The sequence below is a fragment of the Cololabis saira genome, chromosome 7 (genome assembly GCF_033807715.1).
Source record: "Cololabis saira isolate AMF1-May2022 chromosome 7, fColSai1.1, whole genome shotgun sequence".
Taxonomy (NCBI): Eukaryota; Metazoa; Chordata; class Actinopteri; order Beloniformes; family Belonidae; genus Cololabis; species Cololabis saira.
The window spans coordinates 44,899,989-44,927,510 of NC_084593.1; the positions used below are offsets into that span (position 1 = coordinate 44,899,989).

The 27,522-nt window shown below is 44.0% G+C and overlaps 1 protein-coding gene across 1 annotated transcript in view; it reads left to right on the top strand.

The window, feature by feature from the left end:
- The first annotated feature begins 181 nt into the window (after positions 1 to 181).
- LOC133447304 (UV-stimulated scaffold protein A-like) overlaps positions 182 to 27,522 on the top strand; it is a 61,771-nt gene continuing 34,430 nt past the window's right edge. The window contains exons 1-8 of the mRNA XM_061725945.1: positions 182 to 318; positions 4,075 to 4,326; positions 4,448 to 4,601; positions 8,651 to 8,827; positions 10,841 to 10,961; positions 11,086 to 11,559; positions 13,331 to 13,440; positions 14,657 to 14,788. Of these exons, the coding sequence (XP_061581929.1) occupies positions 4,217 to 4,326; positions 4,448 to 4,601; positions 8,651 to 8,827; positions 10,841 to 10,961; positions 11,086 to 11,559; positions 13,331 to 13,440; positions 14,657 to 14,788 (1,278 nt within the window). The 5' untranslated portion in view covers positions 182 to 318; positions 4,075 to 4,216. The remainder of the gene's footprint in view (positions 319 to 4,074; positions 4,327 to 4,447; positions 4,602 to 8,650; positions 8,828 to 10,840; positions 10,962 to 11,085; positions 11,560 to 13,330; positions 13,441 to 14,656; positions 14,789 to 27,522) is intronic.

Consider the following 27,522-nt stretch of genomic DNA (forward strand, 5'->3'; position numbering starts at 1 on the left):
AAGTGCAACACAAAGTGCTTCACATAAAACGTTAAACAAACATAAAACGTATTAATGCCGGTCATACGCTATATAAATAAAATTGAATAAAATTGAATGTTTTTCCGGTGCTTTTATTCTGAAAAGCGGAACCGGTAGTCCCCACGCTAGGCGGAAGTGTCGTCATTTCTAGTGATAAACAAGGCAGGAGTGATGGCGAGCGGGCGAGCCGGGCTCGGCTCCAGCTGATCCATGGACTTTCCTCCCGACCGGGCAGCTGTCCTGTCACCTGGACGGGACGAGCGGAGCGGTTCTAACCTCCTAAACTAACCAGCACAGGTGAGTGGCTGATAGGCTGGTGAACAGTGTCCTCGGAGGAAAAACTAAAGAGAAGCTCACTGAGTAAGAGCTGTGCTGGGACATAATAGTTAGAACATAATAATGACTAATGGCTGGTCACGTGTCCTGTGGTGTCTGATTGGTTGGTTGATTGATTGATTATTTATTTGCACATTTTTGAAAGAAGAAAAGAAAAAAAATACAATGGAATGCATTTAGAGAAAAATTAAAAACAGTACAAGTAAAACAAAAGAAAACAACAACATAATCGAAAATGTGCCTCAGAAACCTGAGGGCTTATCTAGTGGCCTCCCCTCTATGATACACTTCAGACAGGAAAACAAGAAATACTTTAGAAAAAAACACAAGATAATTAAATAATAGTTAAAATAGACATCATAAAAAATATGATAAAAAGAGCAGACTGTAGCATAGACCAAAACAAAGAGCATCTGGATTAGGGCTGGGACGATACGGTAACTCACGATCCAATACTGTGGCGATATGTGGCCCACCATGACGATAATATCACCATACACCATATCTACGATATTCCATATATTGTAAGAAATTTCATCAACGATATATCACGATATTTGTGACTGAAAAAGAAAAAATACCCATAAAAAGGAAAACGTCTGTAGTTATGCATTTATTCAATGCCAAAACAAAGCAAGTGCATTTGTATATTTCCTCACTGCCTGCTAGGCTTGTAAATGTAAACACTGAAAAGCTGGACACATTCAAGTGCATGAACATTAATAACATGTTTTATATAAACCAGGACAGTGCACTGCTTTGTTTCTAATACTGAAAAGTCAGTAAGCAACTTAATTTAGCATAGTAGCTCACTGCCTCCTAGTCTTGTAAATGTAAACACTGAACAGCTGGACAAACTGAAGTGCATGAACAATAGTGCGGTGACAACCACGTAAATCAATTATGTCTGTTGTAATAAGATATTGATATTTGCCGTCAGTTTATGGATTATTTATTGCGACAGAGAGCGCAACAATATATTGCAATATCTTCCCCCGCCCCCCTCCCCACTAATCTGGATGTATCGTATATACAGTGTACAGTGTACTTGTATGTACATGTAGATACAGGCCCACAAGCTACAGCAGACGTTGATGGTACTGGGTCAGCAGCGGTTTACGTCTCAGCTATGAGTTTGTTTTTTAATCTTTTTTTGAAAACAAGGAGGGACGGAGTGCTAGGTACGAGGTTTCAGATGTTATTCCACAGGGCGACCCCTCTGTGTTTAATATTCTATTTCCCTCTAATGGTGCAACATCGGGGTGGATGGAGATGAGATGCTGATCTAGTTGGATAACTGTGAATATTGGATTTGATACAAAAGTATTGTTGGAAGTGGAGTGGTAGTGATTGGCTTAAATACAGAATTTTGTAAATAAAAATAGAGATTTGCATTTTATTGATATTAAAAATATTTATAATCTTGAGTTTAGGAAAAAGGGGAACAGATTATGCCTGGAAATCTGACCTTGTGACTGTTCTAACAAATCTTTTTTGAAGTAAATAAAGTTTGTGCAGATATGTGCGACAGGTGCTGGCCCAGACAACATTACAATACAAGAGATATGGATAAACAAGACTGTAATAGAAAGTTAACAGGCAGGATCTGTAGAGGGTCTGTGTTGACGGCACTTTCCCACTGGACCAGCCCCCTTACTCACACTGAGCGGTAAAAACAGCTGCAACTAGTGGAGAAGACGGGATAACAGACAATTATGAGCTTAAATTAAAGGCAGTTGGACTTGACAGTGACCCGTACAGTTACCCCAAGAACCAGTGGTCCATGGACATTAATATTTGGTACAGTTACCAAGAACCAGTGGTCCATGGACATTAATATTTGGTACAGTTACCCCAAGAACCAGTGGTCAATGGACATTAATATTTGGTACAGTTACCAAGAACCAGTGGTCCATGGACATTAATATTTGGTACAGTTACCAAGAACCAGTGGTCCATGGACATTAATATTTGGTACAGTTACCAAGAACCAGTGGTCCATGGACATTAATATTTGGTACAGTTACCAAGAACCAGTGGTCCATGGACATTAATATTTGGTACAGTTACCAAGAACCAGTGGTCCATGAACATTAATATTTGGTACAGTTACCAAGAACCAGTGGTCCATGGACATTAATATTTGGCCACCAATCCAGTTTCCTGATATTTATATGTACTTAATTTCTACGCCGGGGAAATACACGAAGCAAAGCTTGAAGGCAAACAAAAGTGTTGACGCTTGGTCCGACTTCAAGGCAGGATTTGTTGTAGAAATTAAAGTGATGAGGACACTGAACTTTATGATTTGACCGTTTAACGTTAGCTACCCAAAAATCCAACATTACCTGATACAAAATGGGAACCACAAATCCACGTTTCGGTGCCTGGAATCCAGTTGTTTCTGCGAATTGGAGCGATCCAATATTTTTCATCAGTCTGTAAAACGATAACTCTTTCTTGCTAAATCTATGAGTACAGTCGATCGCACAACAGCTCTTTCCCATTTTAGATGTTTTCCAGTTGCTCAAACTGAAAGTTTACGCTGCCATTCAGTCTTTCTGACACTCAGTCTTTCTGACACTCAGTCTTTCTGTCACTCAGTCTTTCTGACACTCAGTCTTTCTGACACTCAGTCTTTCTGACACTCAGTCTTTCTGTCACTCAGTCTTTCTGTCACTCAGTCTTTCTGCCACTCAGTGGGCATAACCCGCTGTGAAGTCTCATCTGTGACGTCATGCACATCCCTCTATTGAGAACAGCTGATTTTCCAAATGATTCCTATCGACTTCGACACCTTTCTGGCCACTGACTCGATATGATCTTTCCAACAACATTTTTCGTCGACAATTACACCCAAAAATCGAGCCGAAGAATTTATTTCAGAATGTATTAAAGGATAGCCCCTTGAGATGTAACATCTCATTTTCAAGGGGTCCCATAAAACATACAACATTACAATATATCACATTACAGTACAGACATACATGACATTAAACAAACCCCCTCCCTCACACAACCCCTACCACATAATCTAGTTACAAAGTAGACTAATTAAATAACCGGAACAATGAGATAAATATAACATAACAGAGAGAAAAAATAAATAAATACATAAATAGTAAAAAGGACAAAAAATACATGAATAAATTAAAAACATAGGCAATTTGTTTTAAGATGAGAATATAATGACAACTTAAAACAATGAAAAGAGGTAATAGAACACAAAAAGAGAGGAAGATTTTTCCAATCTGATGGAGCTTTAAGATAAAATTATCTTTTACCAACCTCTTTTGAAATTCTAGAAACAAAGAAAAAAGAAAAATTCATATGTCTGAGTGAGTATGGAGACTTATATGGAATCACGGGTTCTTTTAAATATGGAGGACAGTGCAAATAAACACATTTAAAAAGGAAGTGAAGCCAGTGAAATTGCCGTCTAGATTTAGGTTGAAACCAGTTCAATGAATCAAACATAAAACAATGATGTTCTGAAAGGACAACGTAACACAAATCTACATAATTAATTAAATAATACAGTCAGAGGTTTAAGATGGGTATCTGGAGTATTTTGATAAACAATATCTGCATAATCAACAAGTGGTAGTATGAGTTGAGAAATGAACCTTTTTCTGACAGGAAGTGTGAAACAGTTGATTGAACGGTAAAGTGAAGCGAGACAGCCATAAGATACTTTATTAATTTTATTCCCGTCAGAGCCCAGCAGAGACGGGTGCAGAGACGGGTGCAGAGACGGGTGCAGAGACGGGTGCAGAGACGGGTGCAGAGACGGGTGCAGAGACGGGTGCAGGGACCGGTGCAGGGACCGGTGCAGGGACCGGTGCAGGGACCGGTGCAGATGGAGCTGTCTGTCAGGGAGCGGCTGGCGGAGCTGGTGGAGCAGCTGACCACGTCTGGACGGCCTCAGCTGGACCAGGACCAGATGAAGGAGCTGAAGAAGATCTGCAGGTGAGGACCCCCAGCACCACAGCTGTTGTATATCACGCAGTAGTAGTCCCATTTTAGATCACACATTCAGTCCAGGGAGTGTGAGAACTCATCCCTCTGCTCTGTCCTCCGTCTCTACCAGAGGGTCCGACTCATGCATAGACCACATGTACCATCTGCTGATGACCCAGCTGGACCAGGACCACGCTGAGATCCGGCTGTCTGCCTTCCAGGTAGCCAGTGAGCTCTTCACCCGGTCCCACCACTTCAGGACTCTGCTGGTGGACAACTTCCAGGTAGCTCCACACCTCTTTTTTATCATTTAACCCAAACCCCCGGGCCGCGGCCGCGGGGTTGGGCCGTGGGTCATTTGGTACCGGGCCCCACAGAAAGAAAAAATAATTTCTGTAGCCCCGACTGATGATGGTTGACTCTCAAACTGATGGTTCACAATGTTTTTATTCCTTGGATGTAAATACACTGCAAACACACCGTAAGAGCTATAAAGGACAAAAATAAAATAGTTAGTCTTTCTACATTCATATAAGTTTCATTTAACCTAAATACAGACCGACGCAGCTGCTGCTCGGTCGGTAATAACAGCTAGCGCTAACCACAATACATGAGTAACCATGGCAACCAATCTCAATATGTACATAAATACGGCATAACATTTGCAAAGAAAACAAATCCTTATCAGCAGGTGATTTTTGTGTCAGTTAGGCTCCACTTTAGCATTCCTGACACTAGTTTAGTCTTTCAGACACTTTCTACTGCCGTTAAACTTTTACCCTTAAGGCGCGAATATACTCTACGCAGGTGGCTGCGTATCCTGCGTACCCTGCGAACGTGTCTGTTCATGCTCCACTGCGTACGTCGCGTACCACCCGAGTAGAGCCTGTCATACCGATGGTGACCGATAGGGGGCAGTAAGCAGAGCAACAGTTGGAAAAGCTACTTATATTAAGTAGCAGAAGTAGTAGCAGCAGCAGCGGTAGCAGATTAGAAAAACGAACACTTTTACAGGACAATATTGGATGATGTAGGAGATTATAACATCGTGTGAATGTGTTTGAATGTGTATGAATGTTTGTGGTGGTCGGAGGGGCCGTTTGGCGCGATATGGCAGCCACGCTCCCGTCAGTCTGCAGGGCAGCTGTGGCTACAAACGGAGCTAACACCGGGGAGAATGTGTGTGAATGAATAATGATCTCTGTAAAGCTCTGGGTGCCTAGAAGGAAGCTAAAGAAAACCACAGCATTATTATTATTATTACTCTTTATTAATTTGTATTACTTATTTATATTACTGTTCTACCCCCTTCCCTGTATGTGTGTGTGTGTGTACTGCTGCTACGTGAGTTTCCCCGTTGAGGGAGTAATAAAGGACTATTTTATCTTATCTTATTATTATTGCTTATTATCAAAAGTGGATAGTCTTTCCAGACTAATTTATCCAGCATTCTCCTCACCCATCTCAACAAGAATGACGAAACAATAAATCCAGTTAATTTTAGGTTCATATGGAGAAGTAGATGTCAATATATAAGAAAGATTAACATGGTCAAAAAATGTATTGTTCCTAATATGATTCCAAGTCATTCATTCATTCATTTGCAAGTCATTCAATAGTATTTTTATTGAAAAACAGAGTATTTAAAATAAAATAAGTCCCGTCAATTGACTCCTGGCTCCCGGCTCCGCTTCCTCCCGGCTCCGGGAGGCACCGAGGCTCGGCGCGTACCTCCGCCGGGGCTCGGCCGCCGGGGGTTGGCCGGGGCTCGGCGGCCGGGGCTCGGCGGCCGGGGCTCGCCATCCGCGGTACTCCCGGGGACTCTAGTCCCGCAGCACCAGTGAGTATTTTGACCGGAGAGATTATAAAATACCGGACTTCGGCATATTTTACCGGACAACGGAAACCCTGGGGGGAAGTTAAATATTGCATAAATATATGCACGGGGAACTTTCTCCAGGGGAGAGCAGCATAATCGTGCCAGCTGGGATCAGACCGGGAACAGCGATACTAGCGGCCAGAGCGAGAACTGCAGGTCGCGTACGCGTTCAGTGTCTTTTTGAGAACGTGCACGTCGACGCGTCAAATGTACGCAGGATACGCAGGATACGCGTGACGTGACGTCACACGTATCCTGCGTCGCGCGTACGCGTTCTGAACGGCAAGTATATACAGCCCTTTAAAGTCCGAAGCTATTATTATTATTATTATTGTTATTGTTATTATTGTTATTATTGTTATTATTACTATAGCGAAAATACCACCATTTTTAACGCCGATCTTGTCATTTTATTTAGTTTTTATCAGCTACACCTTTAGATTGGGCTGTGAAAATATTGTCGGAGATTAAACCGGTCCGCGGTTCAGAAAATGTTGGGGACCACTGGTTTAACCCATGCTGGTCCCTACAGTACCTGACTGAGCCCACTGGTAACCTTCCCCCAGCCCGGTCCCTGGGTTAGGTACACTATCTCGGGTTAAAAGCAGAGGACACATTTCGGTGTGTTTCCATGTGTACTGACAAATAAAGACGTAATGCATAAATAAACGTAAACATTTCAGCACACCTGGTACCTGCTGAATTCAGGTGTTTCAGTCCGAGCCGTCGCCACAGTCATGCCGTCTCTGTTAGCAAACACTTGATACAAAATTAGTTTGTTATAAAGAGCGCCGTGACTTGGGACCTGGTACCACATGGCAGCATGCAGGCCGGCTCTGGACTCTGTGGACCACACTGCACATGCTCAGTAGATCAGTGATTACACCACCCGCAGTCTTCAGTCAGACGTCTCTTCCTGCTTGAGTTGGAACAGACGACTACAGGCCACGTCGTCAGCTTCTACGATGGATTTATATGGACCCTGGTTCTTTTTTTTTTTTTTTTTATTGAAGAAAAACACGGACATTCCTTGACAACATCATAGAATATATATGAAGGTGTTAAAGACGGTAAAAAAAATGGGGTCAGTGGGGTCTAGAAAGTTGAATAAAGCTGATAAATGAAAAATAATAATTAAATAAATGGACAGTCGAGACATTGCACGTACCCCGGATTCTCCTCAGTTGGAAAGGTGCCTTGCAATAGGTAGCATCTCCTCACAAAAACATCAGACCTGAATTGTAATCGAGCAGTTAAAGCCTCCATTCCATACACCTCCCTTAGCTTCTGTTTCCACTGTGCCACAGACTGCGTTTCCATGCATCAATAACCCTTTTAAAACCCAAATATTGGCAATAACCTGAATTTGCACGGCCATGTAAACACCAATAACCCCTTTGAATAACCCGGATTTGCTCATATTCAGGTTTTTAAAAACCCGAATATGACCCCTGGGTTACTCCTTTTAAAACCTGAATATTGGGTCATGTAAACGCCAAATGGAATATCCCCATCAAACAGAACATGAATTTGTTTTCTGCGCATGCTCTGTTCACAAGGAATCTTGGTATTTTGAGTCCAGGGCGTTCTTATAAACACGGAGAAACGCAAGACCACGCCACACTTTTGGAGTGAGGAGGATCATTTCATAAATGTAATGAAGGATATGAACATTTCTGCATTTGTAGACGGTAGAAAGTACCGGGATAGCGAGATTTTAAAGAAGGTGAGCAAAAAGTTGCGCGAAGCAGCATTTATTTTGAATTTGGATACAAGAAGAAGAAGTGGAAATAACGGGAATTGCGTCATGATGTTCTCTGTGCGTCGCTGGTTTGATCCAGATATCCTGAATGATTAATCACCATGTAAACGGAATATTCCGAATGTTTCAGCAACCAGAATATTAGCAATAAACTGAATTTTGACTGCATGTAAACGTAGTCACTGTAGGTGGCTGTGTGTTCAACCACTGTCACCATTTTCCCAGCAGTCATCAAGAGTGTATGTAGCAAGTGCTCTTGGTCTCTTGTGTACATGCCTTCAGGAGTCAGATCGAAAAGAAACTGACTAGGGGTGAATAGTATATTAATTCCCATAACTTTATCTATCTCACTCTTTAACCCCTTCCAAAAAGGCAATATAATCGGGCATTCCCAAAATAAATGTGAATGGTCGCCAATCCCTCCACATTGTTCTAGCAGTATATTGCCGCTAGGTTACTTGCAAATTTAGAGACCACAAAGGGCGTCTTGAAGAACCTAATCTTCATCTTCCAGTCAAACTCCTTCCACATGTTACTATTGATACCTTATGGACCCTGTTTCTGACTGGCTGATGAACTAATGCTTTACTGTATGATTCCGCTTTGGGGATCCATAAGATGTTGCTCTCCTTGAGTACGGTATGGGTGTGCTAGCACCAACTGTGGGTGACTACATGTGCATTTTCCTGCAGGAGTTCCTGGAGCTGACGGTGGAGACGGATGCAGATCAGCCCCTCCCTCCTCCTAAAGAAGTAGCAAAGAAACTGAAGTCCCTGGCCATCCAGACTGTCAAGTCGTGGCAGACCTCTTACGGCTCCGCATACAAGAAGTTAGCACTCGGTTACCACTTCCTGAAACAGGTTAAGAAGGTGAGACGTATGAAGGGGGCACTCACAAGCGTTGGGACTTTAACAAAAGGGTTTTGACATACTTTGGAGTGATAACAGAAGTGCTCACTGATAGGCACACTTTCCGAGATAGGCACACTCTTTAGTTGTGTTATTTTGGGGTTGTTGGTCTGGCATAGGTGGCACACACCTAAGTACGCAGAAGTACCAGGTCTTTCCCCGTGAGTTTCCTGCAGGTGCACTGGAGAAACCTGGTTGAAGCTCCCATGCAGACAGGAGGATCCCTCTTTATTTAGGGGGCGTGGCTTACTCATCTTAAGTGTTTACAAGTTGCTGCTTCCAGACATTTGTTTGGTGTGATTCTGTGTGAGAGTGGAGCACTCATATGTTAAGAAGTAAAAGCAGACTGTAAACATGACACTTTAGGTCGCTGTGCACAAAGTGGTGCAAATTTTGTCTAAATACATTGAGACCTTGTGTGATTTGTGTCGCGCTCTCGGCCTGTCCAAGTAAGTCACGAGGAAGGAATAATACGTGGGGGACTCTTGAACCACGTTTTAGGTTTCTGTACATGTGGCGTGTGGAGAAAAATAACACAGGTTGTTGGATCAGGTTTCATATGTTGGAAATCCCCCTGGTCATTGTGGCGGTGTCCTGGTCAGTCCCTGTCTGAGCTGAGGTTCCCTTGGCCAGTCCCTGTCTGAGGTGACGTTCCCTTGGCCGGTCCCTGTCCGAGGTGACGTTCCCTTGGCCGGTCCCTGTCTGAGGTGACATTCCCTTGGCCGGTCCCTGTCCGAGGTGACGTTCCCTTGGCTGGTCCCTGCCTGAGGTGACCTTCCCTTGGCCGGCCCCTGTTCGAGGTGACGTTCCCTTGGCCGGTCCCTGTCCGAGGTGACGTTCCCTTGGCCGGTCCCTGTCCGAGGTGACGTTCCCTTGGCCGGTCCCTGTCCGAGGTGACGTTCCCTTGGCTGGTCCCTGCCTGAGGTGACCTTCCCTTGGCCGGCCCCTGTCCGAGGTGACGTTCCCTTGGCCGGTCCCTGTCCGAGGTGACGTTCCCTTGGCCGGTCCCTGTCCGAGGTGACGTTCCCTTGGCCGGTCCCTGTCTGAGGTGACCTTCCCTTGGCCGGCCCCTGTCCGAGGTGACGTTCCCTTGGCCGGTCCCTGTCCGAGGTGACGTTCCCTTGGCCGGTCCCTGTCCGAGGTGACGTTCCCTTGGCCGGTCCCTGTCTGAGGTGACATTCCCTTGGCCGGTCCCTGTCCGAGGTGACGTTCCCTTGGCCGGTCCCTGTCCGAGGTGACGTTCCCTTGGCTGGTCCCTGCCTGAGGTGACCTTCCCTTGGCCGGCCCCTGTCCGAGGTGACGTTCCCTTGGCCGGTCCCTGTCCGAGGTGACGTTCCCTTGGCCGGTCCCTGTCCGAGGTGACGTTCCCTTGGCCGGTCCCTGTCTGAGGTGACGTTCCCTTGGCCGGTCCCTGTCCGAGGTGACGTTCCCTTGGCCGGTCCCTGTCCGAGGGGACGTTCCCTTGGCCGGTCCCTGTCTGAGGTGACGTTCCCTTGGCCGGTCCCTGTCCGAGGTGACGTTCCCTTGGCCGGTCCCTGTCTGAGGTGACGTTCCCTTGGCCATTCCCTGTCCGAGGTGACGTTCCCTTGGCCGGTCCCTGTCCGAGGTGACGTTCCCTTGGCCGGTCCCTGCCCGAGGTGACGTTCCCTTGGCCAGTCCCTGCCCGAGGTGACGTTCCTTTGGCCGGTCCCTGTCCGAGGTGACGTTCCCTTGGCCGGTCCCTGCCCGAGGTGACGTTCCCTTGGCCGGTCCCTGCCCGAGGTGACGTTCCTTTGGCCGGTCCCTGTCCGAGGTGACGTTCCCTTGGCCGGTCCCTGCCCGAGGTGACGTTCCCTTGGCCAGTCCCTGCCCGAGGTGACGTTCCCTTGGCCGGCCCCTGGCAGGCCTGGGAATTCGTCCGGACCGTCAACATCAATAGCAGCCTTGTGGCTGGTGGTTTTCCGTGATACTGACGAGAACCCTCTGTGTGTTAAGGTGGACTTCCAGGATGCTGAAGCCAGGACGGTGGCTGAGAGGAGGAGAGACGAGGAGAGACAGAGTAGGATGGAGAGGATCTACAAGGCCAGATTGGAGGCAGCAGCTAAAGAGATGGAAGGTAAACACGTCCACGCTAATGCAGAGCTTATGAGCTTTCCTCGGTTTGTTAGACACTTGCGGCGGTGCTTCTTACTGCTTCCTACCACTTGATATCTGTTCACAAAGCCCTACTTCTTTGACAGAGTCGTACCAGGAGATAGAGTCGACGCTGACAGAGATGGAGTCCTGCATGAAGCTCCTCTTCCCTGACTTTGGCCCCCAGACAGCCGCCGAGGGTCCGTCAGACGACGAGCAGCCCTGCTGCAGCAAAAACCTGAAGGCCAGCAGTGAAGAGGGAAGGGTACGCATGAGCCTGGATGAAAAGAAGAGCACTGGAAAGGAAGTGAAAGGAGACGGGAAGATGAGCGATACAGAAGAAGAGGAAAAATGCTCTGAAGATGAGAGGAGAGCAGACCAGAAGAAAAGAGATGGAGACCAACAGGAGGGGGAGAGAGAGGTGGAGACTGTGCAGGGGAAAGGAGAGCATGAAGAAGACGAGGAGGAGGCAGAAGGAAGCAGTGACGAAGACGAGGAGGAGTGTGCTGATGAACACTTGTTTATTAGGAACTCTGGGCTCATCTCTCACTCCTACAGTCTGGACCTGGACATCAGTCCTGGTGGGTAAAATTCTCATACCACACACACGTTCCACTGACACTCTGCTCTTTCTGACCAAACTAGACCGTCGACATTTAACAGATGAACTACGGAGGAAGACAGAATACTGTCCCCACACTGTTGTCGTGGTTGAGTCCGGGCTTTTACTGCCTGCAGCCTCATTATTCAGGGGTTTGCCCTCGCCTCTGTGGAGGCCGGCGGCCGTGGAGAAGTATGCAGTGGAGCTTTTCCACTAGCACCTACTCAGCCCGACTGGACTCGGTTTGGTTCTTCTCCACTAGGGGTCTAACGTAGATACTTTTCTGTAACTATTCTGCCGAGGTTCTAAGCTGCTGAGTCGGCTGTATCTGACATCATCACACTACAGGCCACCGATTGGTCGGGGGGTTGGAGTCAGACGTCTGAGTCAGGAGGAGGAAATCAGAGAAAGAGACTCTGACGGATTCTGGTTCATTTTATTCAACCAGCAACAGCAGCAAAAGTCTGTTTCATGATCCGACTCTGAGGGTCAGATGTTCATAAACCTGGTGCTGAGGAGAGAATTATCCCTTGTACTGTGTTCGGGTCAAGGGAGGAGGAAGAGAAGAAGGGAGGAAAGAAGGAAGGAAGGAAGAATGAAAAGAAGGAAAGAAAGAAGGGAGGAAAGAAGGAAGGAAGGAAGAATGAAAAGAAGGAAAGAAAGAAGGGAGGAAGGAAGGAAGGAAGGAAGGAAGGAAGGAAGGAAGGGAGGGAGAAAAGAAGGAAGGAAGGAAGGGAAGAAGGAAGAAGAGAGCAGGAGGAAAGAAGGAAGGAAGGGAAAAAAGAAGGAAGGAAGGAAGGAAGGGAGAAAGGAAGGAAGGAAGGAAGGAAGGAAGGAAGGAAGGAAGGAAGGGAGGAAAGAAGGAAGGGAGAAAGGAAGGGAGAAAGGAAGGAAGGAAGGAAGGAGGAAGGGAGAAAAGAAGGAAGGAAGGAAGGAGGAAGGGAGAAAAGAAGGAAGGAAGGAAGGAAGGAAGGAAGGAAGGAAGGAAGGAAGGAAGGAAGGAAGGAAGGAAGGAAGGAAGGAAGGAAGGAAGGAAGGAAGGAAGGAAGGAAGGAAGGAAGGAAGGAAGGAAGGAAGGAAGGGAGAAACGAAGGAAGGGAGAAAAGAAGGAAGGGAGAAAAGAAGGAAGGGAGAAAGGAAGGAGAATTAGGTCAGTTTGACCCGAAGACAGTACAAGGGTTAAAAAGGGATGTAGACGGTGATAAGGAACGACCAGATCTACCAGGAGCTCTGTCTCTTCATAGCTGCTCACGGCTCCAGCTGACTTTTCAGCAGCGCAGAGATGAACTAACAAAAATTTAAAATTCTCGCCGCTTGAAGCTTCTCTCTCTCTCATTTTTTAACTTGATATCAAACACAAGCCACAGATCCAGCAGCACATCTATCATCTCCTCCAGGTTCTACATCTTTAGAGTTGTTGTCTTCTTCGTTTAGATACACAATCAAATACGTCACAGCAGCTTCTCCAACCTCCTACTGCTGATCTGGGTATTGAAAAGAAACTAGGGCGAGTGGAGTTGGGCTGAGCAGGTATTAGTGTAAAAGCAGCATTAGTGAGCTGGGAGTACCATCCACTCCTCCTCAGGATCCTCTGAAAGGGACTCTCGTCTCACATCAGGATTCTGTTGACTCCAATTTCCACAAGGCAAACATGTCCAGGAGAGGATGGAGATCCTGGTCTAGTGCTAGTTTCTGCTAGACTCTAATCTTCACCTCTAAGAATATCCTTCTTTTTTTCTGTCAACATACAGGTCTTCAAGTTACAGAGACAGAAGACAACGAGCCAGTGGTTTCCATGGTGATAGAGCTCCACAAGCTCATAACAACCAAACACCTGCCAGCGGTGCAGAGCTGGGTCCAGGTTAGTAACTGATGTCTCTCATCACGTCAACCTGAAGCTTGTTTTTTTGTGATCAAATGTTTTTATTTATATTTCTTTTTTTTCCATTATAAACAGTGGCATCCACAATGATGTCAAACAAACATTATACATATAATTTCACCCCCTTCCAGACTCACCCTTCGGACCTAAGCATTCCATGAAAACAATTAATAATTAATAATAAGGAGAACAGGGAAAAAAAAGATAATACAACAATAAAGAACAAACAAACAAAAAAAGACAAAATAAAACAAAGGCAAAACATAATAATATCAAAAACTGGACAAGGTTAGCTGTAACAAGGTAGTCTATATCAATTTTAAATACAGGACTGTCTCAGAAAATTTGAATATTGTGATTTTCTGTAATGCAATTAAAAAAACAAAAATGTCATACATTCTGGATTCATTACAAATCAACTGAAATATTGCAAAGCCTTTTATTATTTTAATATTGCTGATCATGGCTTACAGCTTAATAAAACTCAAATATCCTATCTCAAAAAATTAGAATATTCTGGGAATCTTAATCTTAAACTGTAAACCATAATCAGCAATATTAAAATAATAAAAGGCTTGCAATATTTCAGTTGATTTGTAATGAATCCAGAATGTATGACTTTTTTGTTTTAATTGCATTACAGAAAATAAAGAACTTTATCACAATATTCTAATTTTCTGAGACAGTCCTGTAAATCTTTCAAGTTTAGTTTTAATTTGATCTGCTGCCATATGCCAACATAAAATATTTAGTTATTTTGCATTATGGATTGGGGCTGTAGATATTTCCAGATAGATAATATCAAGAAAAGTCAAATACAATGGTGGTTTCCATCTTACTGTAATTATCTTTTTTGCTGCTGTTAGACCAGCAAGCAAAATTCATTTATGACATAATGAAGCATTAATTGTGGATAAATTATTTAAAATAAGTGTATAAGGGGTTTACTGGAATATTCTATAGTGTTACAGTTGCATTGGATCCAAGTTTAAGGCGTTGCAAGGTTTTGTCAAGGCGTGTGTTCATCCAGACGGGCTCTTAGCTGTTCCTGGTCAGTCCTAGCAGTTATGTTGGGATAACGCATTAACCATTCAGGGTTTGTTTAGTTTGTTTTGGATTGGACGTATGGCATACAGATGCATGCAAGGACCCTAGAGCTCCCAACATGGATATTTGTGCGTTGTCATGTGTGCAGGTCTTCACCAAGGCGCACGCTGAAGAGCATGTGTTGAGGAGAGCGCTGGACCTGAAGAAGTCTTTGGAAGCCGCCCTGCAGAAACACAAAGAGCTGCACATCGACTACCAGTCTGGAAGAATCTGCAGAGTGGTGAGTTACAATGTTCAGTGTTTTTTAAATGGAGATTTCTTCAGTTGTGCAGAATACAGCAGCTCCTGGCACTCGGGTGTTCTATGAGAAAGGTGTTGACCAAATGCATTGTGATCTTGCCTGGATGAAAGTAGAGGACAGATTAACACGTAACTTACTAATATTATTCAGGAATATAACTGTGTCTAAACAACCAAACTGCCTGTACTCAAAAATAACCTTTTCCCAAGACAGACATGAGCACAGGACGAGTTAGCAGTTAGCATGTTTCCATTCCTTTACCAAGATCAAATGCAATGAAAGGAACTTGTATGTCCAGGTTCATCTCAGTGGAACAGGTTTATGCCGTTACTAAAGCAACGAGCAGAGACAGTTTTAAAAAGCAACTAAAAAGGTTCCTTTTGGGTACAGACATACACAATGTTAAATATATATGTTTAATGTACATTTAGTGATGTACTGTATAGTGTATGGAATATACAGCTCAATGTAGTTGTAATAATTACCACTATAGTGACGTTGCTAATGTAATGATGTGGGTGGGGTTAGTGGGGTGATGTAATTGTATTCATATATTTAATACATATAATATTATATATTATATGTAAATGTACAACCTGGCACACTTGCTCCAGCCACTTTTGGAAACAATAGTTGACAAATGCTGCTTTGAGGTTGAATCCTGATTAGAGGTTATTACGTCTGTCAGACAAAACGCTCTATTTCAGCGCTGTAAACATTTACATAGTTGTGAGTAAGAGGACTGTTGTGGAAAGGAATTAGTGATGATTATTGTCATTTTTCTGTTTGATAATGACTATGAAGCACAGACAGAGGTTTTTGATGTAGCGCATCATGTGAGCGTGGAGGTTTGTTGGTGCAGTGCGGAACCTGGCCAGCAGAGGGTAGTGTTTAATCACAAGTGAGCTTAGTTCCCTCACCGATTCCATCAAGGAGACCGACATGAGGGGTAAACTATGAAGGAAAGAAAGTTACACATCCCAGTAACGAAGAAACCTTTTCTTCCTTACTTATTTTGCATAATAAAGGAGAAACTTAATTGTATTTGTTGTGTATATTTAAAAAGAGTAGGGTTCTCCCTGACTTTGCATCTGGGATTTCACGGAAAATTACACCACGTCCTGAAAGTCCTGAAACCACGTCCTGAAAGTCCTGAAACCACGCCCAGAAAGCCTTGAAACTAAACCTTGAAACTACGCCTTGAAATCAAACCCTGAAAGTCCTGAAACCCCGTCCTGAAAGCTCTGAAACCACGCACTGAAAACCCTGAAAGTCCTGAAACCACACCTTGGAACCCTTGAAACTACGCCATGAGACCATGTCCTGAAATTACGCCCTGAAACCACGTCCTTAAAACCCTGAAACCACGTCCTTAAAACCCTGAAACCACGTCCTTAAAACCCTGAAACCACGTCCTTAAAACCCTGAAACCACGCCCTTAAAACCCTGAAACCACGTCCTTAAAACCCTGAAACCACGTCCTTAAAACCCTGAAACCACGTCCTTAAAACCCTGAAACCACGTCCTTAAAACCCTGAAACCACGCCCTTAAAACCCTGAAACCACGTCCTTAAAACCCTGAAACCACGTCCTTAAAACCCTGAAACCACGTCCTTAAAACCCTGAAACCACGTCCTTAAAACCCTGAAACCACGTCCTTAAAACCCTGAAACCACGCCCTTAAAACCCTGAAACCACGTCCTTAAAACCCTGAAACCACGTCCTTAAAACCCTGAAACCACGTCCTTAAAACCCTGAAACCACGTCCTTAAAACCCTGAAACCACGTCCTTAAAACCCTGAAACCACGTCCTTAAAACCCTGAAACCACGCCCTTAAAACCCTGAAACCACATCCTTAAAACCCTGAAACCACGTCCTTAAAACCCTGAAACCACGTCCTTAAAACCCTGAAACCACGTCCTTAAAACCCTAAAACCACGTCCTTAAAACCCTGAAACCACGTCCTTAAAACCCTAAAACCACGTCCTTAAAACCCTGAAACCACGTCCTTAAAACCCTGAAACCACGTCCTTAAAACCCTGAAACCACGTCCTTAAAACCCTGAAACCACGTCCTTAAAACCCTGAAACCACGTCCTTAAAACCCTGAAACGACGTCCTTAAAACCCTGAAACCACGTCCTTAAAACCCTGAAACCACGTCCTTAAAACCCTAAAACCACGTCCTTAAAACCCTGAAACCACGTCCTTAAAACCCTAAAACCACATCCTTAAAACCCTGAAACCACGTCCTTAAAACCCTGAAACCACGTCCTTAAAACCCTGAAACCACGTCCTTAAAACCCTAAAACCACGTCCTTAAAACCCTGAAACCACGTCCTTAAAACCCTGAAACCACGTCCTTAAAACCCTAAAACCACGTCCTTAAAACCCTGAAACCACGTCCTTAAAACCCTGAAACCACGTCCTTAAAACCCTAAAACCACGTCCTTAAAACCCTGAAACCACGTCCTTAAAACCCTGAAACCACGTCCTTAAAACCCTGAAACCACGTCCTTAAAACCCTGAAACCACGTCCTTAAAACCCTGAAACCACGTCCTTAAAACCCTGAAACCACGTCCTTAAAACCCTAAAACCACGTCCTTAAAACCCTGAAACCACGTCCTTAAAACCCTGAAACCACGTCCTTAAAACCCTGAAACCACGTCCTTAAAACCCTGAAACCACGTCCTTAAAACCCTGAAACCACGTCCTTAAAACCCTGAAACCACGTCCTTAAAACCCTGAAACCACATCCTTAAAACCCTGAAACCACGTCCTTTAAACCCTGAAACCACGTCCTTAAAACCCTGAAACCACGTCCTTAAAACCCTGAAACCACGTTGTTAAAACCCTGACACCACGTCCTTAAAACCCTGAAACCACGTCCTTAAAACCCTGAAACCACGTCCTTAAAACCCTGAAACCACGTCCTTAAAACCCTGAAACCACGACCTTAAAACCCTGAAACCACGTCCTTAAAACACTGAAACCACGACCTTAAAACCCTGAAACCACGTCCTTAAAACCCTGAAACCACGTCCTTAAAACCCTGAAACCACGTCCTTAAAACCCTGAAACCACGACCTTAAAACCCTGAAACCACGACCTTAAAACCCTGAAACCACGACCTTAAAACCCTGAAACCACGTCCTTAAAACCCTGAAACCACGTCCTTAAAACCCTGAAACCACGTCCTTAAAACCCTGAAACCACGCCCTTAAAAGCCCTGTAAACATTAGAGAAGGATTACAGATGAGACTGAAATCAAATGTGGCTATTTTATACACAGAATGCAGGAAATGCTTAAGAATGTTAACGTTCAGTCTAGCAGGTAAGATTTGAAACATCCTCTAAATGAATGAGTGAATGGATGGAGCCCAGAAGTGTCTACTATCCCCCTGGAGGATGAGAGGACATGAAGTGAGGATGAGAGGATGAGAGGACATGAAGTGAGGATGAGAGGACGAGAGGACATGAAGTGAGGATGAGAGGACGAGAGGACATGAAGGGAGGATGAGAGGATGAGAGGACATGAAGGGAGGATGAGAGGACGAGAGGACGTGAAGGGAGGATGAGAGGATGAGAGGACATGAAGGGAGGATGAGAGGATGAGAGGACATGAAGGGAGGATGAGAGGACGAGAGGACATGAAGGGAGGATGAGAGGACGAGAGGACATGAAGGGAGGATGAGAGGACATGAAGGGAGGATGAGAGGACGAGAGGACATGAAGGGAGGATGAGAGGACGAGAGGACATGAAGGGAGGATGAGAGGACATGAAGGGAGGTTGGCAGAGGGCAGGTCTCCATCCCGCCATCTAGTGGCCACAGGTAGAAGTGCAGACAGACAGATGTGTGAGGATCTTTAAGCTGGGAAGTCGGGACCATCACAAGCCGGTTGGCATCAAAGTCCACCGAGTACGAGTATTTTAATTTGTGTACTTGCCGATACTGAGTACCGATACGATACTTCTACCACAAAAATAACTAGGCTAAAAATGCAATGAATTGGAAGACAGGTTTTATTAGCAACAGATAAATTCAATCAAAATAAATAAAGTGAGTAGAATAACTATTTTAATCAAAAAATAATCTTTCTGTTTAAATAAAGTCTCCACACTGGCACTGTCTTCACATTTAAGGAAATATCAAACATATAACTATCAATGAAACATCATATCGCGGCTATGAGAAGAGAAGAGAAATCCTCGTCTCTTATTCTGAAATATGTCCACACTGCTGACGTCCCGCTGCATTAATTGTTGCTATCTTGCCTGAAACGGAGCTGCCAGTCTCACTCATGTATCACTCTTTTTTTTTATTTTTATTTTTATTTTATTAGTTTGCACACAATAAAAGTAACACTTACAATCAAAATAGTAGAACAAATGTGATAGGAGAGGTCACAAAGCCAACAGGCTTATGCAGCGAAACCTCCCCTCAATTTAGGAAGTAAAACTGTAATTACAAAACCCCCCCCCCCAAAAAAAAAAATAAAAAAATTAAATGTGAAATGAGATGATAAATGTCTTTATAAAATCTCTAGAGAAACAGAGCTTTTGATAATGTGAGATTTGGTGTTCATTATCTGTTACCGCGATATCTGAGGGAAAACTGGCCGTGTTTAGTTTATAAAAAGGAAGATGAAGATGATTAACCTGTCTAGTATTATATGAATGTATTTGAGAATTATAAGTGAAAAAATTACTAAACGATAGTGGTAAAGAAAAAGGCAAAAACATATGTTTGTATAAAAACACACATATCTGATGAATATTTATGTCATATACTGAAAGAAGTTTGAGATTTCTGAACAGAGTAGAGGGTTCCCTAGAGTTAGAACAAGTTACCAGTCTTACAAATCGTTTTTGCATTAAATAAAGTTGATGAAGACTGGAAGGGAATGTATTTGCCCAAACAATATTACCATAAATCAAATAAGGATAAATCATAGAATAATATAGAGTTAATAAGCAAGAAATATTAACGAGATTTTGCAGTTTGCTGATGATTCCCAATGACTTCACAGTTTCATTATGAATGAAATGTATGTGTTTTTTCCAATTCAATTTCTCATCAACCAAAATACCTAAAATCATCATCAAAATTATCATCACTGCTGACTGCAGCTCAACATCTCCCCCTAGAGTCGCTAATCAGTAACTACAACAACAATGAGGTGGTATCGGTGCGTGGTATCGGAGGATTTTTGCGAGTACAAGTGTATGAGAGCAGTATCGGCCCCGATATCAGTATCTGGACATCACTACTTAATAACTTAATCTCCGTCCAAGCAAGTGTTAGGCACCTGGCATTAATGGCATTCCGTCCTCTTCCTGGTGTCTTCTCTTCCTGGTGTCCCCTGCTCTCCCTCCGGCCTCCGGGGCTGGTACAGCAGAGACGGGGAGGTGCAGGATGGATACATTCATAGCCTCGTCATTTGGTAGAGGTGAGATAGCGGCGTGGCACTATAATGCATAATGCATCAGAGAGAGAGAAGAAATTGGCGATCAAGGGGGAAGATGTACCCATCCATTCTCCTCCTAGCGCTAATGTGCCCCATGGCTTGACAGCTGATAGGTCTATCTTGCTGCCTCCATATCGAGCTCGGCATCACTATTCTGCTGTTGTTGGAGCCCGGCCAGAGCTGAGGCTAACGCCGGCCCGGCCGGCCCGGCCATGTTGGGAGTGGGCGCTGTATCATGACAGCACTCAGTCAAACATATTGCTCACTTTGGAGGGCGTTATTGGGGCTGGAACGTCATTTAGAGTTTTAAAAGATGGGGCCAATGCTCGCTGCTTTTCCTGGAGCGCAGAGATGTACAAAAGAGAAACAAGAGAAATATCTGACGGAGATCGACAGCAGCCTGCCGCTTCAGGTGTTTAAGGAGTAATGGTTGCAAACGGCCATGTGTTTTTAAAAAAAGAAGGCATAAAAGGTGTAGCGTGTGAATCCATCTTGAGCTGAACAGAGCAGCCGAGTGACAGTGACAGAGCGGCGGGCATCCCGCTCTGCCTGGTTATCACTGTCAGGGACCAGTCTGCTGCACCAGCCGGCCCAGCACCGCGATAACCACACAACTTACAGCCCCTTTATCATAATTAGCTTTTCCTTTTTAGCCTTAAAAGGCCTTCCATTACTGGGTCCTTCCCTATCGGGCCGCTGACACACTGCACGATTGCTTTCTCTCTCCACGGGTCTCTCAATATAGCCTCCCATAACAGGGCGCCGGGGAGAGAGCAGAGTGGCATTGTGGGAGCTGATAGAGGAGTTTGTTTATTGAATGACAGAATAAGACGCAGGGGTGCTTAAACCAAGAGGCATCGACAGAAAGTTCAGACTATTAAAAAGCATGTAAACGTAATTGTTTTATGTTTCAGTTGGCTTCAAGTTGGAGAAAGCTGGATCCTCTGGTTTGTACGTAAATGTGCGTTATGAGGAGGTGGTGTTAAACAACGCCCCCCGCTGCTTTAATCAGCAAGTACAACCCATCGCCCCGTTGAACTGCCAGTTCTATGGCCTTTCCTCTTCTCAGTGACCTAGCCGGGCTGGCGTCTGTGACCCGGTGGCTGGGCTGAGTGAGAGCAGCGAGGACACTTCAATTTCAATTTTATTTATATAGCGTCTAATACAACAGATGTCTCTAGGATCTTTCCAGAGACCCAGAACATAAACCCCCGAGCAATTATTACATAAACAATGGCAGGTAAAAACTCCCCTAGTGGGAGAAAAACCTTAAGCCAAACAGTGGCAAGAAAAACTCCCCTTTAGGAGGAAGAAACCTGGACCAGGACCTGGATCATAAGGGGGGGCCCTCCTGCTGAAGGCCAGACTGGGGGTGGGGGACGTCAGCAGCACACAGCAGGCATGTGGAAGCAGCAGCGGGATGACCAGGGGGGGGTGGGGGAACGCATGGAGGTGGAAGCAGCAGCGGGATGACCAGAAGGGGGTGGGGGACTGCAGGCAGGTGGAAGCAGCAGCGGGATGACCAGAAGGGGGTGGGGGACTGCAGGCAGGTGGAAGCAGCAGCGGGATGACCAGAAGGGGGTGGGGGACTGCAGGCAGGTGGAAGCAGCAGCGGGATGACCAGAAGGGGGTGGGGGACTGCAGGCAGGTGGAAGCAGCAGCGGGATGACCGGGGGGGGTGCAGGCCAGCACACACTTCTCCAGGTGCCTCACCTGGACCCTGGTGAATACGGCCTGCTACCCCAGGAAGGTTGGGAGAAGGCGTGTTGCTTGCCTTCTCTTGAGATGTGTCATTTCCACTCACCGTTGGAACCTGCAGACGAAGCGTCTGCGTCCCCCGAGGCGCCCAGCAGCCGGCCTCAGCTTGGTTCAGACCGGCTGAACGACTCGCCATGAAGCTGCTGTTCATGTTGCATTCTGGTCGAAATTTCCAGAAAAAGGTTGAAAAGTCAAGATTAATGTTGAAGTACAATCTTGAGAAAAAAGTAGAAATGTCGAGATTAAAAAGGAAAGGAAAAAGGAAGAAAAAAAGAGAAAAAGGGGAAAAAAAGAGAGGAAAAAAAAGGTCAAACATTTTAGAAAAAGGTCCAGGAGCCACTAGGGCGGCGCTAAGGAGCCGCATGCGCCTCTAGAGCCAAGGGTTGCTGATCCCTGCTCTACGGGAACTAAGAAGCGCAGACTAAACCAAACCAAAAACGGGATTTCAAGTGTAGAAAACAGTCTTTTTGGTAAATAATTACAGCACAATGTTATGTGTTCTGTGTTTTCATACATCTGGGGCTGTTTTCACCTTATTTTAATACCTTAGCTTGGTTTGGACCGGCTGAACGACTCGCCATGAAGCTTCTGTTCATGTTGCATTCTGCCGTTAAGCTGTGTGTCCGCGGTGTGTTTTACCGTCTGTGTGCTGACGCCGCGACGCCCGGCTCCAGGTCAGTGAGAGCCGACCGCAGTCGCCACATTTGACCTTGATATTGCAGATGTGCCCCCATGTCTTTGCAGACGGCGCAGGTGCACCGGCGGCAGTCCTCTTGGCTAAGTTAGCTCCAATTGTAAAGGTCTGAGCTCTTGATCCCGTTATTCCTCTGGTCTGCATTAGTAACACGACCTGTGTGCTCGTCTCGGTTTGATCTAAGACTCTTTTGTCATCGTCCACCTCCTGCAACAGGAAACACTCATCAGGGCGGATGCTGCTGCACCTCGGCACAGTATTTATGACTGACCAGAGACGGAGATATTAGCTAATACCTGGACAGAAGTGAGGAGGGAAACGGAAAAGGGAGCCCGTTTTATCACCGCGCAATGATCACCAAGTGCATTGTTGTCCAGATTGGTGGGAACTAACGGGGCTGTTTGTTATCTGTCATGGCAGCTTCCCCGGTATCGCCGCCGCTCCTCCCAACGGCGCGTATCCTTCAGTTGGCTGTTAAAGCTATATGGAGAGAAGTGCACAAGCATCCATTGAGCGCTGCTAACTGAAAACATGGACTTGTGTTGAAGAAAGGATAAGACATGCAGACTTATTTAAACATATCTGTTTTTAAGAGTGTCTTCAGTCACTCTGGGCTCCATTCATACCGGCCAGGACCTTGTTTATGGCCGATAACCCATCTTATCGCAGCACAATGGATGTGGCCACCCTCTCCTCCCCGGAGATAAACAGAGGAACACTATTACTCCAGATCTTTTTGCCAGCAGTCCCTCATTCTCATCTGCACATTCATCTCTGAATGAGACCTCTTCTCTCAGCTCCATGCTAATAATGTGTTTTTGTCTCAGTTGTTCAGCAATATTTCTCTATTTCTCTCACAAGGTGCGTTTTTCTTTCCTGCAGGGAGTCTTTGTTGTCTGCACAGCACTTCCCCAGCGTGTCTCATCACGGCTCACTCTAGTTTTTTCTGCATCAACTGGGTCAAAAATATACGGAAGAGTATTAGGGCCATGCAGGAGAAAACATATTTGAGAGGGGAAGATTTTTTTTTTATTGTGCACTTCGAGAAAAAAGTAAATGTCGAGAATAATGTTGAAATACAATTTCAAGAATAAAGTTGAAATTTCGTGAATAAAGTCGTAATTTCGAGAATAATTGACTTTTCTCAACATTTCGACTTTGTACTTAAACATTAATCTCGACATTTATGTGAGTGTTAGGCCACGTTTACACATAGCTGGGTATTTACAAAAACGGATATTTACGGAAGAGTATTAGAGCCATGCAGGAGAAAAAATATTTTGATCGTGGAAGATTTTTTTTTTATTGTGCACTTCAAGAAAAAAGTCGAAATGTCGAGAATAATTTTGAAATGCAATTTCAAGAATAAAGTTGAAATTTCGTGAATAAAGTCGAAATTTCGCCTTTTTTCTCAACATTTTGACTTTTTTCTCGAAATTGTATTTCAACATTAATCTCGGCATTTCGACTTTTTTTTCGACATTTCAACTTTATTCACAAAATTTTGACTTTTTTCTCAACATTTCGACTTTTTTCTCGAAATTGTACTTAAACATTAATCTCGACATTTCGACTTTTTTCTCTCGACATTTCGACTTTTTTCTCAAAGTGCATAATGAAAAAAAAAATCTTCCTCCTCTAAAATATTATTTTTATTTTTCTCCTTCCTGGCCCTAAAAGCGTTATCATTCAGTTGTCACTGATCACAAACAACAAAAGGTGGTTTTATTTTTGAATTGGTGGTTTTGTAAACTGGAAAGTAAAAAACCAAAGCAGATAAAAGGCATAGATTAAAGAGGAGAAAAGCAGATGGGTTTGAAACGGAAGTGGATGGAAATGGGATGAGGATGGAAGCTCCTCATCAGCGTCTGCTTCCATCACGGCTCAAAGAAATGCTCTTCCAATCCGCTGGGACTGTCATGGGGGGGGGGGTCTCTTTTATTTATTTTTTTAAATATTTTTATCAGGGGGTAAGGCACAGTAGAACAGGAATCAATGACACATTTACATTGAGTATCATAATATTTCTGTATGGCAATCTACAATATATAGGATATTTGACACCATAAAGATACTGTGCATCTCCATGGAATGAGAAAAAGATATACAGTCTAACTCCTAGGATGTTTTTCTTGATTTAAGGACAAAATATTACACAATTCAACAAAAATAATATTAATAATATTAAGTAAATAACTGAAAATTATTTTAAGTAATTCGGTATTTAAGCTAAACAGTATAAATTAAAAAATAGATGAATAAAAAGGGAAAAAAAACAAAGAAAAATCTCTCAGGCCCCGTTTCCACGTAGCAAAAACGGTGGTGTTTTCATGCGTTTTGGTCGTTGGTTTACACAAAAACAAAGCTCAAAGTCACCAAAAACCATAATTTCTGAAAACTCCGGCCAAAGTGGGGATTTGCAAAAACTCCGTCTTCACGTTTGCTTGTAAACGGAGAGAAATGGACATTTATTCTTCAGAACGTCACATTATGAGACAGAAACGTCACCAGCGTCATGAGTGCGACATGTGGTTACAATTAGTTTGGCCACCGTCAATATTTTCTTGTATTTTACCTGTTTTATATTCTAACATCACACTTAAAAGTAACTCCACTTCTCTGTCACTCCAAACCAAAGACTCTGGTTCATCTTGGAAGTAACTGGAAGTTACTCGTGTCATTTGTTGATGTTTTTTCCAGGATTCTGATTGGCTAGCATGACTTTATCTTCTCGTTACACTGCCCCCTGTAGGTTTGGCTGCTCAAAGCACCTTAACAGTTATTTATACAGGTTCCTGGAAATGGTGGTATTTCTCAAAACGTGGAGGTGGAAATAACCGTTTTCGTAAATACCCGGCTATGTGGAAACGTGGCCTCACTGCAAAAACTCAAAATCTTACCAGGAATATTTGTCTTATTTCTAGTTAAAATGTCTCATTTTTAGTCAAAAAATCTTATTACACTTAAAACAAGAGTCATTACCAGAAAAAAATACTTGTTATTTGACAATTTTCACCTGTTTCAAGTAAATTTTCACTTGAAATAAGTAGAAAAATCTGCCAGTGGGACAAGATTTATCTTCTCATTACAAGCAAAAAAACCTTGTTCCACTGGCAGATTTTTTTACTTATTTTAAGTGAAAATCTACTTGAAACAGGTGAAAATAGTTTTTTCCAGTGATGACTCTTGTTTTAAGTGTAATGAGATTTTTTTTGACTAAAAATAAGACATTTTAAATAGAAATAAGACAAATATTCTTGTTAAAATTTAGAGTTTTTGCAGCGCTGAGGCAGTCGGACCCCAACGACTGCAGGGCCAAACACTGATCCTGTATCTGCAAAACCAGCCTGGACGAGTCAGGTCAAGCAAACCCCCCCGCCTTCAAAAAAAGAAAAAATACAACGGCTCAAACCGCACAATGTAATTTCACCCCGGCTGTGGGCAAAAGATGTCTAATAACGACGGTTCTAATCACAAATGGAGACAGTCTGGGAGGAGGAAGTGGACTGGACAGCTGAGAATAAGCTCTGTGACAGGGAGAGGTTTGGGAAGCTCCGGGCCGGCTAATAGACCTGCCAGGCCGGGTTAGCGGAATAAAGATGTCACCTTATACATCATACGAGCTGACTGCTCCCCGGAGACGCAGCAGCACCAGGGCCGGTGTGTGGGGGGGTAACGGGGGGGGTAATGGGGAGGGCCGGTGGAGACAGACGGGAGGGAGTGGAAGGCTTTTTTAGACGGCCGTCCCGGGGGATCTCTCCTCGGGGGTAATAAATAGAAGTGCAAGGTGGTAATAGAGATGTGGGATGTTGTGGCAAATCAAGCCTTGAATAGGTCACACTGCACTGCAGGCTCGGGCCTAATTAGTGAGTAAATATGTGGAAATCTATCCCAGAGAGTGGCTGGCCCGGCTCCGGCTGGGGAGGCCGTGATCGCCGCCAAGATTCTGCTCGGCCTTGATTTCCTGATTTCTGTGAAAATAATTGTTCGTCGTCATGTTACAGCAGAGATATTTAGACGGGATACGCACCGAACTACAGCTCCAGCTGCTGCACACGGGACAGTCAGACGTCCTGTTGGAGCGGGGATGAGTTCAGGTGATGATTTCACCAGGGCTGGGGATCCATTCAAATGTCAAGAATCCATTCCCATTCTTAAGATTCAGAATCAATTATTAGGATTCAATTCGATTCCGATATTGATTTGGGTTAGTGTTATTAAAACAGTTTTTTCAGCTGCTGCATGAATTATATGACTGTAGTTCTGCAACATATTAATACTAGTATTATATTGAGATTCAACAGCAAGTATTGCAGCTAATGATGCTGTAAGGACCAATCAGCTCCCAGAATGCTGATAGAACTGCTTTCAGAAACATCATGTGGGTCAGAATTATCACATTATTATAACAGATCCAGGGAGGAAACAGAGACGGATGAAATCACTTTTATTTTTTCCCACATTCCGTTTAAATTTTTTCCATTTTCAGTCTATTTCAGATAGAGAATTTGGTTTTTAGCATTTTATGCAAATTTAACCCCAAGAAAGTATATAAAGTAATGAAATATAGACAATTTATGCAATTATAACTTTAATGTTTTCATAACTTTAAACATATTTAAAGGCAAAAACATGGCACCAGTTATTCTCGTGTCCATCCAAAAACAAAAAAATACCAAAAGTTGCAATGATGAAGAAAAAAAAAAAGATCTTTAGACATACAAATTGATTTTTACGAATTAATATGAGAATTGATTTAGAATTTAGAATTTTTTTTCACCACAGGCCTAGA